The sequence below is a fragment of the Phacochoerus africanus genome, chromosome 1, assembly GCF_016906955.1.
Source record: "Phacochoerus africanus isolate WHEZ1 chromosome 1, ROS_Pafr_v1, whole genome shotgun sequence".
Taxonomy (NCBI): Eukaryota; Metazoa; Chordata; class Mammalia; order Artiodactyla; family Suidae; genus Phacochoerus; species Phacochoerus africanus.
Window position 1 is genome coordinate 394,650 of NC_062544.1, and position 23,814 is coordinate 418,463.

At 64.0% G+C, this 23,814-nt stretch overlaps 1 protein-coding gene across 8 annotated transcripts; it reads right to left on the reverse strand.

Annotated features, from left to right (window-relative positions):
* Nucleotides 1-490: 490 nt before the first annotated feature.
* Nucleotides 491-21,842, reverse strand: TPPP (tubulin polymerization promoting protein). 8 transcript variants are annotated; one of them, XM_047786925.1, is made up of 7 exons: nt 21,773-21,842; nt 9,402-9,718; nt 3,947-4,100; nt 3,677-3,853; nt 3,176-3,264; nt 2,518-2,619; nt 491-728 (listed from the first exon to the last, which is right to left on the reverse strand). In XM_047786925.1, exons 2-7 carry the CDS (start codon nt 9,716-9,718, stop codon nt 539-541), a joined length of 1,029 nt encoding a protein of 342 aa, XP_047642881.1. In that variant the 5' UTR covers nt 21,773-21,842; the 3' UTR covers nt 491-538. The 8 variants fall into 8 exon arrangements, 7 of the variants coding, with proteins under 7 accessions (XP_047642881.1, XP_047643734.1, XP_047644507.1 ...); XM_047787778.1 differs by having other exon boundaries at nt 9,402-9,721; XM_047788551.1 differs by lacking the exon at nt 21,773-21,842 and adding an exon at nt 21,202-21,380.
* Between the last annotated feature and the right edge of the window lie 1,972 nt (nt 21,843-23,814).

A 23,814-nucleotide genomic window follows, 5' to 3' on the forward strand; every position in this document is an offset into this window, starting at 1 on the left:
CCTTTCTACCGCTGCTATTTTTAGATTCTTGCCTATCATTTGCATTTCCGCCTGTGCAGGGTTGGAAGCCTTGTGGCGTGGCGTCACGGCCCACCTGTGTTTCTGTGGCCGCACATGCCCCCGTGGCACCGCACGAGCCAGGAGCATGCAGGCCGGCTTCCCTGTGGTGGCCTCGAGCACGTGAGGAACCGGTCTGTCCACGTGGCCCAGCGTCGCGCCGCACCTGTCTCACTCACCTCTCTCCTCTGCTCGCCTCACACGTCGCAGACTTGGCCCTGGGGTTTCTCGTCCCTCTGCTGGTGGCAACTCCCTGATCTGGTCTGAGCATGTCCTTATTTTGTGTCAGTTGTCACGGTGTCTTTCCGGTCCTGGGGGCTGCGGGGAGCACGTGGGGTGTGTCCAGACCTCACTCCAGGCCTCGCACCTGGTGCACGGGCCCAGGCGCGCCCACGTTACCGCCGTGCCCGTGGGACAGTGAGGACACAGCAGACCCATGACGGAACACCTTTATTTGTCGCTTGGCCAGTCTGACACAGTGTTAACAACAGGGAAGGCGCAAGGGGCATGCAGACAGACAGGAGGCGGACTGCAGGTTTGCAAGCAGGCCTGGACGGTGGCTCCACCAGGCGGCACTGCGCCTCGGCTCCACAGGTGCCCCCAGAGTTCCTGGCGAGTGTGGCTCTGAGCCAGAGCGCCCATGACATGGACGCTGCTTGTCCCACCACTCCCTGACAGTAAGAAAACAGTGCAAAAATAGATTGCATATATATATACATTTATTCCCCTCTCCTGAAAAAACTTAGTACAAACTAGTAGCATATGATCCCTTTCAAGTCTGAGTCGTGTGCGTTTCCTTTGTTTGGCTTGGTTTGAGGAAGAGAGAGTCAACGAAAGCATCTCAAAGGGCAGGGCGGCCACCACCGGCTGGCGCTGCCCGGGGCCACCGCCACCCGCTCTCGGGTGCTGGGGCACAGGCCGTGCCCTGAGCCTTGGGCTTTCACGGCGCATCAGTAGTAAGTGGGGAGGGAAGCTGCGCAGGGCCAGCGCGCTAAGGGGATGAGCCTCGTGGGGACGGACCTCACGGTACAGCTGAGCCGGCAGCCTGGGCCCTGTGGAACAGGTGACAGCTGTGTCCCCACCTGCGTGCCCTGCAGGACCAGGTGTGCCAGCTTGTGCGGGGGCTCTGCCAGAGGAAGGGAGCCTTCGCTGTGGAGGGCGGGCGGTGACCGGTGTAGGTTGCGTGGCCCTGGCATCTGAGACTTCGCCCCCCACCCCCACACCGACGTAGCTGCACAACCAGCCACAGCCAATGCCAAGTACACGGTGAGGCTGTGTGCCATTTAGACCTCGCTCGTGACAGCTAGTGACCGAGCAGGCCCAGGCTTTGGGCACGTGAGCCTCTGCCCACTTGGTGCTTCGGGGGACCCCTCAGCCTAGCCGAGCTCTCGGCCACCGGGACGTGGCCTCGGAGCAGCACAGACCGGAAGTGATGCCACCGGAGCCCCGCCTGCTTCTCGGGGGTTTTCACCTGCCTCAAACCTTAAGACTGAGGATGTTCAAGATGGAAAAATACTCCAGTATAAATATAGATCTCTTTCTGCATCTTATATCATCTGAACTTCCATTGCGGTGAGCTGGGCCCTGCCTAGTGCTTTCCTAGGGCATTAAATAGAAATAAATAGATACTCTGCTGGGATGGGCGCTCTCAAACGCTCTCCTGGCGCCCCGACCGCGTGTCCCTGCTCCCTGGTGTGCCTGCTGTGCAGTCTCCTTCATTCACAGATAGACGGTTAATTCCTGGTTAACCGTGGTTAGTAGAAGCAAATGGGCGTTGGACAGAAACATGCGGCAAAGACACACACCTGCCTGTGTGCTGGACGTCAGAGCCCGGGGGGCCGCGGCTGTGGACTGGGCTCCACGCGGGGGCGGGGCTGCGAGCGCCCCCCCCCCCCGCCGGGTGCCCGGCCGTGGCCCCAGGGCCCTCGACCTACCTTTGCACCCCTGGCGGAGGGCTGACCAGCCGCGAACCTGCATGGGTGGTGGGTGGGCTGGCCTGGGGCTTAGCCGGGCACCGTGTGAGGAAGCGGCCGCAGGGTGTGCTTGCCTGGTTCTTTGGCTCAGACCCCAACCCCACGGGCTCCCGCCCCCGGGACAGGCTGGAAGGGCAGAGGCGGCGACCCCTGCCCCACCGGGCACGGTGTGGGGCCCCCCTGTCCTTGGGCCAGGGCTGGACTCCAGCGTTCTGCTGCGTCCTCCCAAGGAGGAGCCCTGTGCCGAGACCGTGGGGACCTGGCAGCCCTGGGACATAGGGCATAGGCTTTCTCTGTGTGCTCGGCTTGTCACTTGCCCGGGAACACCCTACACTTGTGGTCCTCAGACCCACTTCCCCGTGTTACTCTTGCCTGGTGGGGGGCGGGGCAGGGGGGGCAGCCGTTTCCTGGCCATGCAGCTCAGGATCCCTAAGTCAGAAACGTTCCAGGCCGCAGGGGTCCATATCCTCGGGGTGACTCTGGATACCTTGCTCCCATCGTGTCCTGGGTGTTCCTGTCACTGCAGTGAAGTCCCAGGGTCTCAGGACAAAGCTGCCCGCAGAGGCCGCCACCATCCTGGATCCGGGGGCTGGGGCAGACGGAGGCCCGTGTCAGGAGGCTAGTTTGCTGGGAGTGCTGGCCTGAGCCCCTCTGGGCAGGCAGGTGGGGGGCCTCCCAAGCCCACCAGTGACCAGGGTGCCAGGTTGTGTGTCCAGGAAGGGGACCCCTGGCAGCCCACCACCCTGGACACAGGACAGACCACAGCAGGGTGGTCGGGCTCCTGGGAAGCAGTCCCCAGCGGCTGCCCTGGGCCTCTGCCAGGACCGACACCCAGTGGGTCAGGTGCCCGGCAGAGGGACATGTTGCCACAGGGCCACTGTGACAGCAGCAAGAGGCCTGGCCTCCAGCCTCACGGAAACCCACACCCCTAGATGCTGCCTCGTCTTGCACGGGGTGGCGGGGGTTGAGTCCAGCACATCCACCTGCCCCACGAGAGCCCAGGGCGCCGGGGGCAGGGTCGCAGAGACGGGGTGTCTGCGTCTTCCCTGAGCCGCTCTGAGGCCTGACATCACCCACTGTTTCTCCTTCTCTCTGAAGCAAAAGGAGACGAGCCGCCCTCAGTTCCCACTTTAAAATCTTGTCACCTGACACACTTCCAGTCACTTTGGTCGACTGAGGAGGCTTCTCCCCTTTGCACAGCCGCCCAGGCCCGGCGTCTGTCCTTGGCACAGACCTGGCCAGAGAGTTGCGTGCATGGGTGTACGAGCATGTGCCCTCCGACCCCACGGGGTCCCGTGCGGCTTCCCCCAGCTTACTGGTGCCGCCGTTGAGTGCGTGGGCCCCGCAGGGTCCGTCCCGCCAGCTCCTTTGAAAAGCCCCCTCTGCCCACAAACCAGGTGGCGGGTGTGGTCTGGTCCCGGGGACGCTGGGAAGGGCCGCGTGTCCCCTCAGGCACGGGGCAGGGGTGTTAGAAGAGGCGAGTCTGGGGCCAAAGCTGGGGTGGAGGGAAGCAGCAGGCCGGGCAGGAGGGGGGCCGGGCGCCCCCCGCACCGCCGGGCGCGCATTGAGGTCGGCTGGAGAGCACAGGAATGTAACGAAGTGTGCGGGGTGGGCGGGGGGGCCTGTGGCTACTTGCCCCCCTGCACCTTCTGGTCGTAGGTGCCCGCGTGCTTGTAGCCTGGCACGTAGCCCGACTCGTCCACCAGGTCCACGCGGCCCGCCCTGCCCTTGCCTCTGCCCGACGGGTCGAAGCGCTCCTTGTGGGAGCCCGTGAACTTGGTGGTGTCCGTGAGCCGCGACACGGTGGGCGAGGAGATGGCTTTCTGCAAGACAGCAGGGACACGGGAGGTGAGTGAGCCCCCGGGCGAGGGCCGCCGAGGACCCCGCCAGGGACGGGGCCCGCCCACCGCACTCACCGTCACCCCCGAGATGATGGGCGCCTTGCCCTCGATGAGCCTGTGCACCTCTCGGACGGCCTCCTCGCTGCTCTTGTCCTTGAACCTCTTCTTGGCGAGCTCCTCCAGCGCCTCCTTGAACTGCTCGAACGTGATGGTCCTGCACGACTTCCCCCTGCAGGGAGAGGGGCTCAGGGGGCGCCTGCGAGGAGGCTCAGTGCAGCCCCTGGGCTGGGACCTGGGCACCCAGCCACGTGCCCCGCCCCCACCCCTCCCAGGATCCTGCGAGCTCTGAGGACCCTGGTCCCCTCCGGGGACTCGGTGACATCAGGGGCCCCCACCCGCCCCTCCCGCAGCCCAGAGAGAGCCTGCCGGCCATGGAAACCCAACATGCCCCCCCCACCCCCGCCCCGCTCCGCGGCCTTTATGCCTCACCATCGGTTGCCATAGGCAGCGGCAGCAAATACCAACTGTCTCGGAATAAAGCTTAAAGGAGGCACATTCTTTATGAGCGACCGGCCATCAGAACACAGCCTCGTCTGGCTCTAGAGGGGCGAGTGTGTGTCCTCCAAGGGTGAGGAGCACGCTGGGTCCCCCTGAACGGAGACAGCCGCAGTCCTGCCCGTGGCCAGGGCTTGCGCAGGCGTCGCCAGTGAGTGGGGGTACAGTCACCGCTCGGGGACAGGATTGGGGGACCGCCTCCCCAGGACCCCGCCACCCTCACCCGAACGCGGCCGGGGCCTGGCAGAGCCGCCACGGGAGCAGCTCCTCACCTGGACGCGTCCCCCGGCTGCCCAGAACCCCGGTAGGTCATCTCTCAATTGCAAAGGGCTCTAAACTCGCTTTTCCCCTCTAAGAGTGTGAACTGAAAAAGCTTCGCCACTTTGGATCATCCCCAGCGAATCCACTCCGTGAGGTTCTCCGTGTCTCACAGTGACAGTGGGGGAGGCTCTCCAGGGACCCTGGGTCCGAGCCGCTGCAGAAAGACTGCCTGTGGGAGCCCAGGGCTCCCGAGCAGCCGGGAGCAGCCAGAGGGGACCAACGGCAGCGGGCAGCTTGGGAGTGAGGGGCGTGGGGGGGGGGCGCCAGCGTCTACACCTGCTGCAGAGCCACGCCAGGGGGAGGGTGGGGACAGCGGCAGCAGGACGGAGTCGGAAGAGGGCCACGCGTGAGGGACAAGGAGCCATCTTTCAGCGAGTGGAGCCACAGCAACGGTGACCCACATGCAATGAGCAAAGGGCTTGGTCTGTGCCTGCGCCATAGACAGAGTTAACCCCTGCTGGACCACAGCCCGTATTCCCTGCAGACCCCAGTCCATCCAACTAATGGGAGAGCAGCCAAGACTAGAATCTCTGTGCCCTTGGGTTAGGCCAAAGGTTTCTTAGACACGACACCAAAGAAACAGTCCGTAAAGGAAACAGAAGAACTAGACTTGACCAAAATTTCTAGAACTGTACTCTCAAAAGATACTATAACGAGACGTACAAGACACGCCGTAGGCTGGAGAAGAACCTGACAAAGGACCTGGGTCTGAAACACGTGCAACGAAGGCTCCCGTCTCAACAGCAAGAGCAGCCCGGGGTGGGAGCCGGGCCGAGCGCTAGAACCGGATGCTGTCAAAGACCCATGGACGCAAACTGGGCACCCCCGTCCTCGGTCCCCGGGGAAGTGAGGCTGGACGCGACAGGCCCTGGCCCCCGCTGGGACGCGGAACCGAAGTGGGTCAGAGGACCGTGCAGCAGCGGCCCGGAGGCATCGGCCTGGAGGGCAGTTTGGCGTTTCTTCCAAAGGCCACCCCACACAACCCCGGAGAGGTGGGGGCTGAGTGCCCGTCGTCGTCCGCAGCACTGTCCTGTCACCAAACCCTGCACAGCCTGGCGGTGAGGCCCTAGACGCCTCCGTCCGTGCTCAGCCCACGCAGGCCCCAGACACTTGACACCGGAGTCCGAGGCCGCGGGATGCGGTGACCGCCCCCACCCGCCAGCAGGGAGGACAGCCTCGGGGTGCCCTCATCCCACCCGCCGGGGCTGGCGGTGGCCTCCGCGCCTCCAAGGCCACGTGCCGGCTGGGCGGGCCACCCCGGGCAGCAGTGCAGGCTTCACCGTGGGTGGGGACCCCGCCAGCCCTGCTGGTGCCTGACCCTCGACAGCCGTGGGGCTTGCTTGTTTGTCCCGGCTCGTCAAAGGCGCTCCTGTCTCTATTCACGGACGCTAGGCCTGACTGCCAGCCCGGTGACCGGCCACTGGGGCATGCAGCCCGCCCTGGGCACCACGGTACCAGGCGCCACCAGGGTGACTCAGTCGGTCTGGGGGTGGGGGACGGCCCACAGGGCCTCCGTCAGAAGCCACATTCAGATCGAGTGGACCAACAGGCCCGGGGCCCTGAGCCCCGGCTCCACCTGGCCGGGCTGGGTGTCTCTGCTTGTTTGTGCCGCAGCCGCCAGGCAGGGTCTGGAAGCCCAGTCCGGGCGGGGAGCTCTCCCCGGGGCCCCCGAGGCCTGCTGGCGAGGTCTCGAATGACAGCCAGGCTCTTCCCAGACACTTGAGCCCTCTCGTCAGCGCCCTGGACACAGGGCGAGCCTGTTCTCCGGACTCTGCAGGGCTGGAGGGTGTTCCCGCACCAAACCCCCTCTTCGCCCGGCTCAGCGCCGGGCCAGCCAGCGCCCCGTTGAGAAGGCTATTGTTCTGCTGGAAGCTGGGCCAGCTGTAACAGGGTCACTGTTCACACACGAGGCCCCGTGAGCTGCCCGCTCAGGCCCAGCTCAGGGCAGGGAGGGAGCTGGGCTCAGCCCCTCCGAAGGTCACCTGGGAGCAGGGCTCCCTGAGGTCTGCGTGGGGGCCGGCACAGCCTCCGAGGACAGCTGGCTGTGCCTCCCGGGCCAACGCACAAGCCCTGGACTTTGGAGCCAGGCCCCCCGGATCAGCACATTTGGGAAGGTGATGAGCACTGACTCCCAGGCTCCCCGTCCAGAGAGCAGGAGTGAACATGGGGTGGGGGGAACGTAAGGCACAGACAGGGGCCAGAGGAGGGAGCCTCTGGGATATTCCCATCAGCCCCTGGGGCAGCAGGGAGCGGGGGCTGCAGGGGAGCCCTGTCTGGAGGGAGCTGCCAACACCAGCCCCTTGCTTTTGCCCAGGTGCCCCCTCCACTGGCCGCCCCCAACCCTGGGCCCAGGGACAACGCTGCTGGACCTGAGCTGGAGGAGGCTCCGCACACCTCGGTCTGCGGACAGACTGGCTGCCCGAGCAGCTGCGACCCCGACATGCAGCTACTCCCACAGCAGAAAGGAGCGTCCTGCCTTCCTCCCGATTTGGCCTAAGCCTAATGCAGGCTGAGGGGCTGGGCCCTGGGGCTGAGGGGATGGGCTTTGGGGGTGCCCCAGAGGTCACTGAAGCTCGTGCTGGGTGTCCGGGGAAAATCATCCTCTCAGAAGACCCACGTCACCGGCATCCAACGCCCACACCAACAGGACGGGGAGCCAGCATGGGCGGAATGGGCCCACTTCCTGCCCACTACCCACCTCCCCCAGGCCTGGGTGCTCTGCAGGCACAGCAGGCATGCCAGGCGGGCCCCACAGAGGCCAGAGCAGAAGCCACTGGATGCCCTGCACAGCCTCGGGCAGCCAGGAGAGGGCCCCAGGGAGGCCACCATGCGACTCCTACATCCCAGAGGGAAAGCCTCGCCCACCCGCCTGGATGGAAGGAGGGCAAGCCAGACACCAAGCACCAAGAAGTCACCGCCCTGCACTCCGCAGGCTGAGTGGCAGCCCACTGGTTTTGCCCACTGCCCCCCCCAGTCACAGCACACGGGGCTCTTGCCCACGGCACCTGTGCCCCCTCCACGCACACACTCCCCTTTCCTGGGCGCCTCTACGTGGCCGTGGCAGCCAGGTGGGTCTGCACAGAGGATCCCAACTCCATGCCATGGCCCATGTGGCCCCGTCCTAACCTGCGGCCCAGATGCGGCCGGCTCCAAGGTCACAGAAACACCCTGCTACACGCAGCGCCCAGAAGCAGACACACAGGGGCCTGGAAAGGCCAGGAGAGGCCCTGCCCGCCTCTGTCTACCCGGGCAGGATGGAAGGGGCCACCGTCACCACCCACGACCCCCAAATGGGGCTGCCAGGGTGACCACTCCTGCTCATTGGACTGGAGTCCTGAGGAGTTGGTGCTGCGGCCCCAGAAATCCTGGTCCTGGAGTCAGAGGTCTTCAATCAAGGCCCAGGGTCGAGCCTGCAAGAAGTTTGTTTAAAACTTAACACATAGTAACATCAAAACAAACAAGCGCTGCCATGACGATGGGGCCCAAACAAAGGCTGCAGATATGGGCTGGCAGCAAGGCTGCGCGGCCATGGCAACCGCCCCAAACAGAAACAGCCCTGGGCTCTCGGCAGCCCCGGTGGCTCTGCCCGGGCTCCCACGAGCCGAAGCCCTCCTGCCGCAGCTTCCACCCGGAGCATCCGCGGCCGACGACCCGGCAACCCAGGAGGTGCCGGTCCCCGTGGACCTGGCCCCCCAGGACCTCGCCCGCAGCACTGCCTGCAGGATGGGGGTGTGACCGTGAGGCCCTGGCCCCCGGCCCAGCACGCCTGGGGGGCTGGGCCCTCCCTCAGAACAGGCCTCTCCTAGTGGGGACACAGGTCGCAGGGACCCCACGGTGCATCCAGGCTCCAGGAGGGCAGAGAGGAAGCCGCCACGGGCTGGCCTTGACCAGGACCCCTCCCCGGACCGCATCCCCCACAGGGAGCTGAGGCAGGGCTCAGCTGGGAGCCCACTGAGCCTCGGAGCCTGGGGCCAGGCCTCCACCCCTAAAGTTGCAGCAGCTGACGCCCTGCCTTCCGGAGCGGGTCCCTCCGCTGCCCGTGTCTCCTGCACACGGGGTCCCCGGGGCCCACCCAGAGCACCCGCCCCCTGTGTGAGCCGTGGCCAAGAGAGTGCAGGCTCGAGTTCTGCGTGTGTGCGTGCGTGTGCACCCGTGTGCACGGGCCTCAGAGACGCTGCGGCCTTTCTCGGGTGTGGTCCTAGGGTGTGGAGGGCAGAAGGGCGGGTGATCCATGCCTGGACCTGCTCCCCGGCGTCTGGGGGAGGGTGTGCGCGCGGTGAGCCCCAGGCACACACTGTCCTTGTCCCTTTGTCCCTCTTCCTCTCACACAAACACCTCCCGGCGCTGAGGGCAGCCGCAGAGGAGGGCCAGGCATCCAGCCCCGCACAGACACCCGCCTCTCAGACTCTGCCTCTGAGCCAGCCTGCTGTGGGCCAGGGCTCTGTCACCTGAGTCCCCGAAAGCCCCGCGAGCGGCCGGCAGCAGTGTCCCCAGCCTGGGTTCCCGGGCCCCGCTCGGCCACCTCCAAGTTCCACCTCCAGGCACCTTCTTCCGAGAGCGGCCGGCGCCAGGAGATGGAGCCCCCTCGCCGCCCGCGAGGACGCGGAGCCCAGCCCGGGGAGGGGGCACCGAGCGCGAGGCCCCGCGCACCTACTTGATCTTGCTGAAGACGATGTCCACGTCGGTGACGGTCACGTTCCTGCCGTCGATCACCTGGCAGTCCCGGCACAGCTTGGACCAGTTCTTGCCGTGCATCTCCTTCCCGGTGGCCCTGGTGTCCCCGTGCACAGCAAACCTCCGGAAGGCCTCCTCCAGGGCGCTGAGCTCCGGGCCCCCGGCCGCTGCCCCCTCGCTGGCGCCCTCCGACTCCAGAGACAGCCTCTTGGATGCCTTGTCCTTCGTGGGGTCCCCCGGGGACTTGGGGGGCGTCCTGTTGGCGGGCTTGGCAGGCTTGGGCCTGCTGTCAGCCATCTGCTGGGGAAGAGGGAAAGGGGTCACCTGCTTATGCAGGCAGCAGCCGGGGCCCTCCCGCTGCCCACGGGCAGGAGCCACTACCAGGAGCATCGGTGGGATGGCGGGACGGGGTCGCCCCTCCGGTGCTGGACACCGCATGGGCCCTCCAGCACTAGGGCCCCCGGCTGCCGAGTCCCTGGACGGTCAGCAATGCGGGAAGCATGAGGCCAGCCGCCCGGGGCGCAGGGCCTCCTCCCTGGGCCCTCCGGCTCTGGGGACTCCCCTGTGTGACAGGCTTCAGGGCGTCCCTGGGGTGACCCTGTCCCAGGGGGACCTGGAACCAGCCATGCCACTGCCCCCACCTCAGGGCTTGGCCTGCCGAGCAGGGGGCCGAGCAGAGTTCGGTGGGACAGGGAGGCCCGGCCTGTGCAGGGGCCGAGCAGGCTGCGCTCGGGCCCAGGGCGGGGCCGCGCGTCAGCTCAGCCCGACCCCGATGCTGGGCCCGGGGTCCCCACCGTGCTGAGGAGACAGGAAGCCGTCTGGCTGCCACAGGTTTGGGGAGCCCAGGGCTGAGGACCGGTACCCCCCGAGAGTCGCGGCTGATGGCCGGGGTGGGACCCAGGACCCCCACCCCTGGAGGAGCAGCGGCCTCACTGAGAACCACGGCAGGGGTCCATGGCGGGTGGGGGCGGAGACGCAGGACAGACACGAGCACAGTCCGGCTGCTTGGTCAGTGTCACACGCACAACCTTGGGCACGGCTGCAACTCACTGAAAACCCTCAAAACTGAGCTAGCGCAGAGGAAGCGGCGACCCGGGGCTCCTGTTGAACTCGGAATCCACAACTTCCTCAAATACTCAGAAAAGGCGATGCGGCTCAGGCTGGACTGAACGTTGGCACGGCCGAGGGCCCCGCATCCCGGCCGCCCCTCCCGTCCAGGAGGACCAGTGGCTGGCGCGCAAGGCCAGGGCCCCAGCGTGCTTGGGGCGGGCGGGAGCGGCCAAGGAGCCACCTCAGAACTGCCAGGCGTCCCCAGGTCCCGAGGGCCAGGAGACTCTCCCAGGGTGGTCCCCAAGGAGGCAGCACCGGCTGTTATCCCGACACCGTTTCTCCAAATCAGGAGCTGCGGTGGGACTGGCCTCAGCACCGGTGACCAGGACGCGGCTGAGAACTTGCTGGAAGGGTCTGCAGGCTGGTGTGAACGTGCCCGGGCTGGAGGGAAGCCGTCTGGGACCTTCAGACTAGGCTGGGCCTCCCATCTGGGTCCAGGGCTGCAAGCTGGAGAAGCAGAGGCCCCAGGATCGGCTGCACCGCAGGGTGCGAGCGGCCTCCTCCTGCGCTCTCTCCGGCATGCTCCCTGCAGGTGCCGTCTGACCGCGAGGGCCTGGGAGGGTCCAGCGGACCCGGCACCCGGGCTCCTGCGTGTGGCGGGTGATCTGTCTGGCCTGCTGCAAAATGCCACAGTGTGGACGAAGCCTGCACTCTGGGCAGAGGTGGACGGGGGCAGCATGGGTCCCCTGAGAACCTGCGCATTGGGGCCCGAGAAGGAAGAAGGAAGGAGAAGGGGCTATCGGGGACCACAGGACCGCCACCGGCTCAGGACACCGCCGGCCTCCATCACGCACCCCACACGTGGTTCTCACAAGCTTGGCCAGCAGCCTCCGCAGTAAACAGCAAAGTCAGAAGGACTGAAAGGCAACAGTTCCCCTCGGGAGGCTGGCCTCCTGCTTGGAAACAGGTGCTGAGTAGGCGAGAGAACAAAGGACGGCGACAGCAGAGTCAGGTCTCAGACGTGTCCCGGGGAGAAACGGAGGCCGACCAGCCCTCAGGAGCCAAGAGCCCAGCTCCCTACGGGCCGTGAGGTCCCCAGGAGCCTGCAGCCCTGGCGCTGGGAGGAACGGCTGCCCAGCCGTCCGTGGTCCTCGGACACAACTGACCCTGGGGGGGGGGGCAGGGGGACCCGAGAGCCCACAGGCGGTGGGAAGGCTGGGGGCGCCTGGAAAGGACATGGAATTTGGAGTGTGCGAGAGCCGCCGGGGTCTCTGCAAAGTCAGGCCTGGGCTCAGCTGCCCAGGGCCTTCCTCCCCCCGGTGACTGTGCCGGACCCTGTCTCCGGGAGGGGCACTGGGTTTCCCGTGGGAATCAGCTTGGACCCACGCTCAGAGGAGCTGGCAGCTACGAGACACCGAACAAGCTCTCCATCCTGTTTCACTGTGAACAAGCGTTATCGCAGTAAGATAGCTTGAAAATGACTTAACAAAAATAACAGAAGGGGAGTTCCCGTCATGGCGCAGCGGAAATGAATCCGACCAGGAACCATGAGGTTGTGGGTTCGATCCCTGGCCTCGCTCAGTGGGTCGAGGATCCGGTGTTGCTGTGAGCTGAGGTGTAGGTCGCAGACGCAGCGCGGATCCCGAGTTGCTGTGGCTGTGGTGTAGGCAGGCAGCTGTTGCTCTAATTAGACCCCTAGCCTGGGAACCTCCATGTGCCACGGGTACGGCCCTAAAAAGATAAATAAGTAAATAACGGAAGGACCGAGTCCTCACATGCTAATGGGAAGCTCTCTAAGGCATGTGCCCAGGTACCGGTCTGGCCGGCTGGGCACTCGGCTGACTGATGCCCAGCAGGCCCTGCCCCTGCTCCTTCAATGTCAGTAGTCGGTGGCTGGTCCTGGGTGTGGGGCGAGGGGGAGGGCAGGGGTGACAGGTGGGGTGAAGGGACTGTGTGAGCATCGCTGGCCAGCCCCGCCGAAGCTCCGGAGGAGGGCACTGAAGGCCCACAGCGGGTGTGGGGACGGCCGCATTTTCAGGAGCAGGTGGAAAGGGCAGGGCAGGCTCCCAGGTGGAACAACAGACTGACCAGAGCCACCCCAAAGTAAAGCGTCCACTGGGCTCCTGGGGCAGTGCCCCTACCACGTGGTCCCCTAGCCCCCCACCCCCTCCAGGGCTGTCCATGCCCCAAAAGGCACCTTTACTTCCAGAGTGACTGCCTCTAGCAACATCCTTGAGACTTGACTGCCTGAAGCAAAACCTACGAGAGAGGTGACACAGCACAAGATCCCTTCAGGCCTCAGTCACAGCTCCACATGGCTGTCCCAGGAGGGCCGGGAATTCGCACAGCGACGTGCCTGTAACAGGGCCCGGGGGCCTGTGGGCAGGGCCGGGAGGTGTTTTAAAGGCCACAGCAGCTCTGCCTTCCCGGTTGCCCTTCCTGGAGCAGAAGGCAGGTCTGCCCTGAGAGTAAAGCTGGAGTGGGTTCCGCTTCCACAGGTGTGAAGGCACTGCCACTCCCTGGCTCCCCCAAGCCAGGTCTCAGCTCCTTGCCTCCGGCGGCCCCGTCCGGCCCCCTCACCCTGCCCATAGTCCAGACCCCACCTGTAGGCACCTCCAGGCCAGCGGGACCGAGGACCTTGCCCCTGGGATCCAGGTCCCTTCCAGACCCAAGGTCCCTTCCGCCTCCCTCCAGCCTCTGCTTGCAGCCATGGGACGTTCCGGACACAGTGCCCATCCGGGCCAGGTGCCACGGACGCCAGGCTGGCCTAGCCTCCTGAAGGGGACCGTGGTCAAGCCGTGCGAGCACCGGGGTGGGGGCGGCACGGGTCTAGCAGGACATGGATGTCGGGGGGCCGGGGCCTGGGCAGGGACCATCCGTGCCAGCCCCACCACGTGGCGTGCTCCCGTGCCTCCCGGGGGCTGTGTGAGACCCTCCCTGGCCCCTCCCTCCCGGGACCCCTCTGGGAAGCGCTGGGCCCGACCAGCCTCTCCCCGCAGGCCCTGCTCGCAAACGCTTGGACCGTGGACCCTGCAGGGAGTGGGAGGGCTGTTCAGGCCTCAGGCTCCGCCTCCAGAGTCCTTAAGGGGGCATGGCCAGTCTGGCAGCACAGGGAGCTCAGGTCACAGCCCATAAGCCACCACGTGCCTGGATCCCACAGACTGGAAGAGGCCAGGCACTCTGCGGTGTCACCCCAGGCCCTGACCTCCTGGCAACTGAGGTGACGCAGACACCCTGGGAGCCTCTGCATTGAGGAGCCAGGCAGTGGGGGATCGAGGGGTCCGGGTCTGGGACCCCGGGTGAGGGGGCAGCGGGGAGGTTTCTGCAGACTTCGGCAGGGGTTCTCCTCGCCAATCGCCTCCTCCTGGTGGCGCCCGGCTGGGAATTGGGCCCTGCAGGTGGGAAAGGGCCCCGAGGAGTCTGGGTGGGGGGGATGCGCCAGAAGGAGACCTTGGGAGCTGCGAACCCTCAGCAGGCTTCTTGGGGTGGGGATGGCCCCGCAGCCCCCAGATCTTTACACCAAGCCATGTCCTGGAGCAGCGCCTCCACCAGGCCTGGGAGCCCCAGCGCCCAGGCCACTGCTGGACCACGGACGTGAGCCCAAGGCCCAGGGTCCAGCCAAGACCCTGCTTTTGTGTAAGAAACTGCACAGGCCCTGGAAACGGAGTCCTGAGCATCTGCAAAGCGGGCCCTGCGAGGACCTGGACGGCACGCATGATGGGGGCAGGGCTGGCTGGGAGCAAGCGGGCGGCTGATGCCCCCTGACCTGGGCCGTGAGGGAGGCCTGGCTGGGGAGGGCGACTCGCCACACGCTGAGGGATGCTCCAGGGGAGCCCAGGGACCCCGGGCAAAGCACAGAAGAGAGCGGGGGGTGGGGGACGCCCTCCCAGGCCCCCAGGGCAGCCGGCCTCCCGGGAGCCCTTAGAGCCTGGTCACAGGACCGACGCTGAGGGTGGGGGTCGGGGACCACGCGAGGGCCCCCAGTAAGCCCCCAGCACGACTGCTCCAGAGCCGCAGAGGAGGCTGGGCGCCTGGTCAGCTGGGCCAGGGCGCCCCCCCCCCCGCCCCCCAGGCGGGCCCTTTGGGTGCTCACGCTGGACCCTCGCAGCCAAGGCGAGGCCCAGGTGGGACAGGAAATTCAAAAGACCAAGCGGCCCAAAGCCGAGGGGCACGATGCCCCCCGCTCGGCTCCCCTCCCTCTGGCCTCGTCCCTGGCGCTGCCCTGCTGAGGGCACAGCCGGAGGGGCTCGAAGGCGTCCCAAAGCCGCGGACCCTCGGGGCAGCCCCTCCCTGCAGCCTCAGCTCTTTAGTCCAGAGTCCACTTGAGCACAAGGCAGCCCTTTGGCCATTGTTCACGTTTGTCATAACACGGCCACCACTCCACGGCTGCCCGACACTCCACGTGAATGGCCATCGTCCAGGCAGCGGGGCCTCGCAGGCGGCACAAAGAGGCCTCTCCGAGCGCCTGGGCCGTCTCAGCCGCGCCTCTCCAGGGCCCTGCAGAGGCCCCAGTGGGACAGGCTGAGGCCAGCTGACCTCTGAGCAGCCTGAGAGCCACAATCACAGCCACACGGTCCCCTGCCCCAGGTCCCACGAGATTCCTCCAGGCGTCTTCCTGAGGTGCCCCCCACCCCCCGGAGGGCCGTGGACATGCTGCACCCTGCGCTGTCCTGCAGCAACGTCACTGCAGGAGCCGCCCCCTCGGACCTGGGGGCTGCTGGCCGGCCGGCCGTGTGTCCCTGCCAGCCTGGGGCTGGGAGGCTGCCCACAGGAGCAGGACGAGGCCGAGGGGACTGCAGGCAACAGCCGTGCACCGCTGCCCCAGACAGGTCTGTCTGGCCGGCAGATAAGGGGACAGTGTCACACCTTCAGGCTTCAAAGCCTCTCCTGTCCCAAAGCAGCCGGAGAGGGGAGAGGGTCCAGCGGCAGAGCCCAGAGACGTCCCACTGAGGCAGCTTTGACCTGTTCGGTCTCAGGAGTGACTGAAGGTCTCAGGAAGTGGTTTGCCATCCAGCCCCGGTCAGAACCAGCTGCACAGGCAGCTCCCCCTCCTCGTGGTGGAGGCCGGCCCACCACCCAGGGGAGCCGAAAGCCCCAGTGCCCCCGGCTGGGGAGAGAGCCCTGGACAGGCCGGCCCGCGCTGGCTCAAGGGTGAGCGGGGCTGCTGGACGCCTGGGAGGGAGGCTCCTCGCAAGCCCTGATGTGGAGTCAGGGGACCTGGCTGGTGCCCAGATGCCAGAGGCGCACGCACACGCTCCGGAGGAGGAGACAACCATGTCCATGAACACCTCAACCCCGGTGTCTACCCGTGACAAAAACCCACCAGGCCCAAGACGCGGAAAAGATGCCAAGAACGTCCCGAAGCAACAAGAAACAGACCCACCAGAGGCTCCAGTGACTGGAGCTTGACCAGACACTGAGGTGAAAGTAACTGTGTGTGTCGTGTGCAAAGACGAAATGGGCAGTGTGGGCCGTGTGCAAAGAAGAAAAAAGATGACGGGTTCCAGCTGTAAGACTGCAAGCAGCAGCTCTGAAAAGAGAGCACCTTAGAAATTCTAGCCCCCAAAGCGCAGTAACTGAAATCCAGCGCTCAGAGCTGGGGTTCACAGGGGGCAGGAAACACCCAGGAGGGGACACCGAGATGCGCTGAAAATGTGTGTGTGCATTGTGTCCACGCAGGAAAGTGAGTGCGGTGAGCTGCCATCTAGGAGGTGAGAGAAAAGCCTCGGCCGTTAGAAAGAGTGACGAGAAAATAAAAGCATTGAAGATAGAGAACAAATCTGCACCACAGAGGAGCAGCGGCATCCAGAGTTAACGCGCGAGAAACCAAGAAAGTCGGTGAACTCGGGCCCATCGGCCAAGAGGAAGGTGGACATGGCCACGTCTGGAAGGGAGGGTGAGGACACCCACGGTGCCGCAGACAGCGACAAGCGGAGGTACGATGAGAGCATATGATGCACAGTTTCAGACCAATGTGTTTGATAAATGAAACAGGCAACATTCCTAAAGACAAAACAAAAGCCATTTTGCCAAACGATAACAAGAAGAAATAAATATGGTTATAATCATTCTTGTAACCATGATGAATTCTTATACTTATTGAGGACTCGACTCTGCATTGAAAACTCTTCTCGCAAAGAAAACTCCAGGCCTGGACGCCTCTGCCAGCAGATTCTACCCTCGACTGAAAGAGGAGATAACGGCAACCTTTCACTGATTCTTCCAGAGAAGAGCAAAGATGAACCACCCCAGCCCCGACGCATCTCGGCTAAAATAATCCTGGTACCAAAATCCGATGAGGGCATTACGGGAAAAGAAAAATTTATGTCGGCCTCACTTACGAACAAAACCCTAACCCAAAACCCCAGTCATTGGTAAAAAAGGATCAAGACCTTACAATCCAACTGGGTTTATGTCAGGAGCACAAGGTTGGTTTAACGTTAACTTAAATCAGCATAATACATCATGAACCAGAAGGGAGAATCAAAATTACATTATCATCCTAATAAGTGCAGGCAAACGCCTGCTGGAGTTCAGCACTCATTCACCTTAAAAATTCTTGGCAAGTTAGAAAAAGAAATAAACTCCTTCATTTTACTAAAAACCTACAAAAATCATCACACTTCGTAATGAAACGCTGAAAACTCTTCTTTTCAAACCCAGTGTAAGAGAAGACCTCGGGCTGCTGTTCGTTCTCAGTGTGTCGGTGGGACGAGGAGGAAAGGAAACAGATGATGTCACCGTGGGAAGGAAGAAATAAAACTCATTATTTGTAGCTTCTATGGGCGGGTATATACACAAAACCCAAAGGGATCCCAGGAACATTATTAGAATCGATGAGGTCAGCAAGGCTTCTGGATACACAATTAACACACAAAAATCTGTTTGATTTCCATGCAACAGCAAAATACACAAAAGGTGCGTTAAAAAATACAGAAAAGGTGTGGAGAAGTACAACATTGAAAACGTCCTGAGGAAATACCATTCACCGAAGACAAATGTAGCAAACGGCGTGCAAGACAACTGACGCAACTAGGAAGCTGTGCTGCAGGGGCAGGGGGACAGCGAACCCAGAGGGGTTCTGCACGGACAGAGGGATCCGTCACCCCCAAAGTCATCCGCGGTGTTAGTTTAACCCAGACAGAAATCCCAGCCGTGCGGAATGCCTGGGTGTGGAGACAAAAGCTGAATGCAAAAGGCGCGCAGATAAACGAGCGGCCTGAAAGGCAGACCAAGCAGAGGTTTTGCCCAGGGGTTCCACGACCTGATGGAAAACCCTGGAAAGGAAGAGAGTGTGCTGTGTGGTCCTGGTGCAAGGGCAGAGAACAAACCACCAGGCGCAAGAGAGCCCCCAGTCCGCCCACCCACACGCGACGAGGGTGGCCGGCGGGAGAAGCGGGGACGAAAACCTTTGCTGCAAAAGGGGAGGCTTGACGGGCCAGCCGCACAGAAGAAACGAGGGCTCACTCGGGTACAGATGCAGCAGGAGAGGCACCGTCACGAAGTCTCCGGAAGGCACTGCCGCCCTCGGGGTGGGAAAGGACTCGAAAACCACGGTCCCCGAAGGACAAGTTTCTTAAACGCAGCCAATGAAAGCGAAGCCCTTCTGCTTGTCCAAGGGCACCGCTAAGGGAGTGAGACGGCGGCCGCGGGGTGCACGGGACCCACACTCCAGCACCTGTGAAGAACCCGCCGATCAGCAAGAAAGGGCAGCTCCGCAGAGATGAGAAGGGCTGGACGAGGCCTCAGCACATCCGGACGCCCCGCAACCCATGGGCTTGCTGCCCAAGCCCCAAAATGCAAGCGCTGGCGCCCGGCCTCCGGAGAGCTGCCCGCCAAGCAAGGCGCTGCCCGCCAGACGGCCCAGCACCTGGCACCTGCTCTCGTGGTCTCTACGCAACAGAACACCTGCACACGGGGCCCCCAGGGCAGGAAACGACCCCAAGGCCCAGGACCCGACGACAGATGGGTGGATGGTAGCGGTTCACGGGATGGAACGCGGCAGCCGGTCAGGGGCTCAGACGGACGGCCGCACCCACACAGAAGAGCCCTGCTCGGGGACTTGAGAGGCACGGAGGTCAAACACCAAGCCAGTTCTGGGGAACAGGCTTAAGTGGCGAAACCACCCTGCAGGCGGAGCCCCTCCCCCGAGGACAGAGGAGGCAGCCGTGACCTCAGTGCTGACGCCCTGGGGAGAAGGGGCAAGCTGGGGCAGGGACCTCAGGCCGTGGAGCACCCAGCACAGCTCGGCGGGTGGGAGGTGAACCCCCTTACCACAAAGAGAGCGGGGTTCCCAGCCGGCCCCTCACAGGCTCCAGGCCCACGGCCCACTTACACCCAGAGGCCGGCGACACGAGGCAGTGGGGCGGGTGAGGCCTGAACGGGGTCGCCCAGAGGGCTAGGGGATGCTGGCTTTCAGGATGCTCCCACTGGAGCGAGAAGTGCCCAGGGCAGAGGCCGTGCAGGCTTAACGGGGCCACAGGCTGAGATTCGGGAACTGTAGCCCAAAGTGGGACAGAGACGGGCGGGCTGGGGACACGGTGGGGACATGGGGGCACTGGCAGCAGTAGCAGGAGGCAAGGGGGCAAGAAAAGGCTGGAGGAAAGGCAGAGCCAGTCCCTCCGGCTCACAGATGTCACCAAGAAAAGGCGGAGCGGGTGTGAACACGCCCACCCCCGCCCCCACCCGTGAGCTCACCCGCCCTGCCCCCCCACCCCCATGTCCTTACACCCCGCGAAAACCTTTCCACACTGTCTCACCAAAGAAGGGCGAGCCGTCACACATTCAGACCCTGGGTTACACCTGGGTCTCTCTGCCGCCACGGTGAAGGGGAAATCGGGAGCCTGAAGACAGGCCGCCTCCCCATCAGGGAGCAGACGTGGGGCGTGCCTCGTCCTTGTGGGAAGCTGCCCCTCGGGGCTGCAGGTCACAGAACCGGCCCCCTCCCCGAGACCCCGGGGGGCAGGGGGCAGCAAGGCCATTTCTTCCTGAGGAGGCGCTGCTGAGCTGGGATGCCCGGTCTGGGGTTTCCGAGGGTGCTGTCGCCCTGGTTACCTCCCCACCAGGAGGGCTACAAGCGGGGAACGAGCTCCCACGGGGGCTGGAACCACGTCTGAGCCCCAGACGCAGCTGGGCCCCACCGAGGCAGCCCCGAGCCTTCCCGCCCAGTGAACACCTGCTGCTGAAGGGGTGGGCGGTGGGTGTGTGTTGATTCTCCTGCCAAAGCCCAGCGTCTGCCTGGTCCGGGGTTTGTGGGCTCAGGTGGACTGGGCACAGTGCCCGGCACCCTCAGCTGGCGTGGTTTCTGGACGGCGCCAGGCTGGGCTCAGGGCATGAACCTCACGGCCCAAAGAGGACCTGATACTTCAAGGTGCAGCAGGGCCCCGTCCCTGGTGGCCCCTGTATCCCCAGATGGCATCTTCTACATGCTCCTCCAGCCTCACCAGCAACATCACCAGCTATAAATAGGCCTGGCGCTAAGTCAGCACAGCCTCTCCCCGAGGAAGCTTTTAATTCTCAGCCTCTCCTGCAGGGAGCGGCTCACTGCCCACCAGGGAGGCCACGTGGACACTGCCTCGGAGGACAGTTTGGCTGCTCAAACGTTTCTCCTAAACCTCAATCAGTGATAAGTGATTTTAATTCTCTACATGAAATTCTCCTGTGATTTGCACATTTCCCACAATGAGCATCTATAACCTTGGATCTAGTAAAAACAGTTTATGTATTGCAACTTCAAAGGATTCACAAAGATCAGCCAAACAACACCTAGGAAATAAGAATAAACCCAACACAGCTTCCTCTAATATCCGTCACTTCATCATTCGGAAAAGACAGAGAAGAATTTTTACTGCAGTGTTTAAATGATGGTCCCTTTCTGAGTCTAGATCCTTCTGGAAATCATGAAAGCTCTACAGACCCTTTCCCCAGGAAAACACGCAACTCTTGTGTGGCCTGCACTTTGCAGCCGCTCCCAGGAAATTCACCACACCCCTCCCCCCATCAGTCATCACAGAGCCCTGCCATCCCAGCCCTGTGCTGGGAACAGGGGCTGGTACCAGAGACGGGAGCCCAGCTAAAGGCACTGCAAGGCGTCTGTCTCACTGCTGCCCCCCATTTCCTGCCTGTTCCAAGCTTCCCCTCCCCAGCCCCACCGCTCCGTCCGGATGCCGTCCCAGTGCCCTGTAGTTCAGGTCAGGGTTTACTGACCCCTCCTAGGCGTCAGGGGCTGGTCTAGGCTCTGGGGAGCGCCACCCCCCCCCCCAGTTCACGTGCCTGAGACTGGCCGTGGGGAGTCCTGGAGGCAGCAGTGGGGGCCGTGGGAGCTAGGTCCTTTCGTCCGCCTCCCCCAGGGACCATGCACGTAGCCCATAAATGTCAGCAGAATCAGCCAATAAACACACGGATGGATGACAGCATAGCCAGCTTATCCTAAAAGGTGTCTCATCTTCAGAGAACCCCAAACGCCTATCAAAACAGCAGTCACAGGCAGGGTAGCCGAATGGGTTCACTTCCCACCCATTTCAAGGCTTCATTTACATAACTGAAACCGCAGAATAAAGGGTTTCTCTAGATCCTCCTTCGAAGGCGGGGTTAGGTGTGTGGAAAAAAATAAATTGGCAGCCAACCTCTTTATCTTGATTGCCGGTTCCGTGCCCACATGCGATAAGAAAACATAACACCCCTCGGGGGGAAGCTTCTGGATTTGCAAACTGTAGGCCTGACACTCTCACCTGCACCGGCAATGGCGCCGGAGCCCTCGCCAAATGATCACGCGCATTCTGGGCCCGTGGATACAAATGGCCCTCCGTGGCCCTGGATCTCCTAAAATCCGTGCTCTATGACAATGGCTTCATTTCAGACCCTCTAAGCCCGCGTTTCCCGCCGTCTCGCCTGCAGCCGACACGCCAGGCCTGGGCGTGTGAACGTGTTCCTACAGCTGGACACGGAGAGGGAAGGGGCTGGAAGGGCAGTCCTCTGTCGCCTTAAGCACGGACGCAAAGAAAGACCAAAGCGCCTTATTTAGGGCCCAATTATACATCTGCCCTTTGCATCGCGCGCTGTCTCAGCTCGCTCCCAGCGCGTCCCCAGACCCACGCCCCGACGCGGCTGCAGGATTCCGAGCTCCGCGCGGATAGCTGGCAGCCCCAGGGCGCCCGGCGCACGGACGCGCGGAGCCTCGGGAAAGGGGCGCGGGCCGGCGCGGGGAATGAGTGGTGTGCCCGGCTTGCGGGCGCAGGTGGCCGGAGAAGCAGGGGGCCCTGTGCACCGCGCCTCAGGACGGAGCGGCCCGCGGCCACTTACCTCGGCGAAGCGGCGACTGCAGCGGCGGCGCCTCCGCGACTCTCCCGCGCGCGACCGGGCCCCCGGCCTGCTCTCGCGGCGCCGCCCCCCGGCTCCGGCCCCGCCCCCGCCCCCGCCCTCCGGCCCGCCCCTAGACCCGCCGGCCCGCCCCACTGGCCCGCCCCCGGCTCCCCCTTCCACGCACGTCTTTCCCCACGCCCTACCCCCCCGCGCTCTCATTGGAGGAGCCCCCTCGGGCCCCCACCCCCGGCTCCACTGACCGGTCCTCACTGGCTCTCACGGCCCCCAGCCCAGGCCCGCCCCTAGCGCTCTCGGCGGCTCCGCCCCCGCCCCCCCTCTCGGGACGCCTGCTCGCCGAGGTCGTTTGAGCGCAGCGTCTGCCTTACAAGGCGGGTCGGCTCGTGCCCTCCGGGCCACACAGCTCCGCGGGGGGGGGGGGGCAGTGCCTATGCGGCCCCAGCATGCCCTCCCGGACCGTGGACACGGGAGGACGGATGGGTCTGCGAACAGGCCTGAGTGGGGCGGCCAGGTGCTGGCCTCTTCACAGAGATGCTCGGGCCAACGCGGGGGTCCGCGGTGGCGAGGCTCAGACCCCACGGAGGGGGCGCAGGGTGGGACGGAGTGGGGCCGATCCGTGAGAGTTTGGGGAACAGCAGGATCGTGAGGCGAGCGCCCGGGTGGGGTTGGCCGGTGTCGGGGAAGAGAATCCGTGCCGGGCACCGGAGGCTGTGCAGCCGCGCCTCCTTCCGGGGCGCAAGCGGGAGCTGCGTCCCCATCTGGGTCCCCCGCACCAGCTGGAGGCCTGCCATCTTCCCAAGGACGACGTGTGCCTCTGCAGGTTACCTGTGTGAAGGGTGCAGTTCCCAAGGGCTCTTTCCCCCGGCTCCTCCTCGCTTCCTGTACCCTCCCCACCGGCCGCCCCTGCACTCTCAGGTTGCCCGGCTTCCGGGAAAAGGGTGGTCTTTAGGTCACTTACAGCTCCACTGCCCTGACCCGGAGCTGGCCAAGGATCTGAGCTCGTCTCCTGGCTGCAAAGCCCCCAGACTTTACACACACACACACACACACACACACACAGACACGCATACCTCTACGGCCCATCTAGCTGCAGACCCCCACTCTCCCAGATGCAGAATTAACCCCCCAAACATACATTCAGGCTCTGTGCTCCACCCCGCCTGCAGGGACCCCACGTCCCAAGCCCAGGCTCTGCTCTGCTCTCAGGTCTCTGAGTCACAAGCACCTGCAGCAGCTTCTGATCTAACCTGGGATGCCGTTCAGGCCAGGGAGCCCGGCAAAGGCAGCAGAGGAAGCTGAGGTGCTGCTGTCCAACAGACCGCCAGCCCGGAGGATACCTGGGGAGCCAGGGGCAGGCAGGCTGAGCCCCTATCCCCACCGTGGTCCTGGGTCCCAGTGCCTTCCTCTCAACTCCTCTGGTTGCTACTTCTGCTCAACACCGGGTGAAGATGGGCTTCCAATTATCATTGCCCTGAAAAGTCCCATACTCCAGAGACCAGGCAAATGCAAACTCGTGGCGTTGGAAGAACAGGGAAACGTGAGATCGCCCTGTGGCCAGCTCCTCATGACCCTGACTCTTCAGGTTGAAGCTGGCTGCACCTTCTCGGACCCACACAGCCCCCAGCGCTGCTGAAGCCGCTGTTAACAATGTGCAGGAAACAATGAAAAACTCCACTCAGTGTTATGTTCCAATCATCGTATTAGCCAAATGGCGACCCTGTTAGTCCATTTTTCCGAACCTGTGCAGGGGCTGCGAGGTGGACCTGGTGATTCTGCCAAGGGTAGAATTGCGCTGGGAGGTGGGCGCCAGGCCTCCGAAGCCGAAACGGTCCAGGACCGGAGTCAGGGGAAGTCCGGCCAGACCTGGCGAGCAGGGGGCCGGCTCCTGGCACACCTGCGCCAGGCAGGAAGGGTGGAGCCACGGCCCTCCGAGGCCCCGCCCCACGGTCCAGACCGCCGGAAGCCAGCGCGGTGGCCGCTGTCCCTCTCTTGAGGCTGGTTGTCTGCTGATGAACTTGAGTTTC

Coding starts and splice junctions, on each gene's coding strand:
- TPPP (XM_047786925.1), bottom strand. CDS start 9,718: ATGGCTGACAGCAGGCCCAAGCCTGCCAAGCCCGCCAACAGGACGCCC. Junction 3,265..3,676: donor CGGGCACCTACGACCAGAAG/GTGCAGGGGGGC, acceptor CTCTCTGGCCAG/GTCTGTGCCAAGGACAGACG. Junction 2,620..3,175: donor AGTGACTGGAAGTGTGTCAG/GTGACAAGATTT, acceptor CGTCTGCCCCAG/CCCCCGGATCCAGGATGGTG.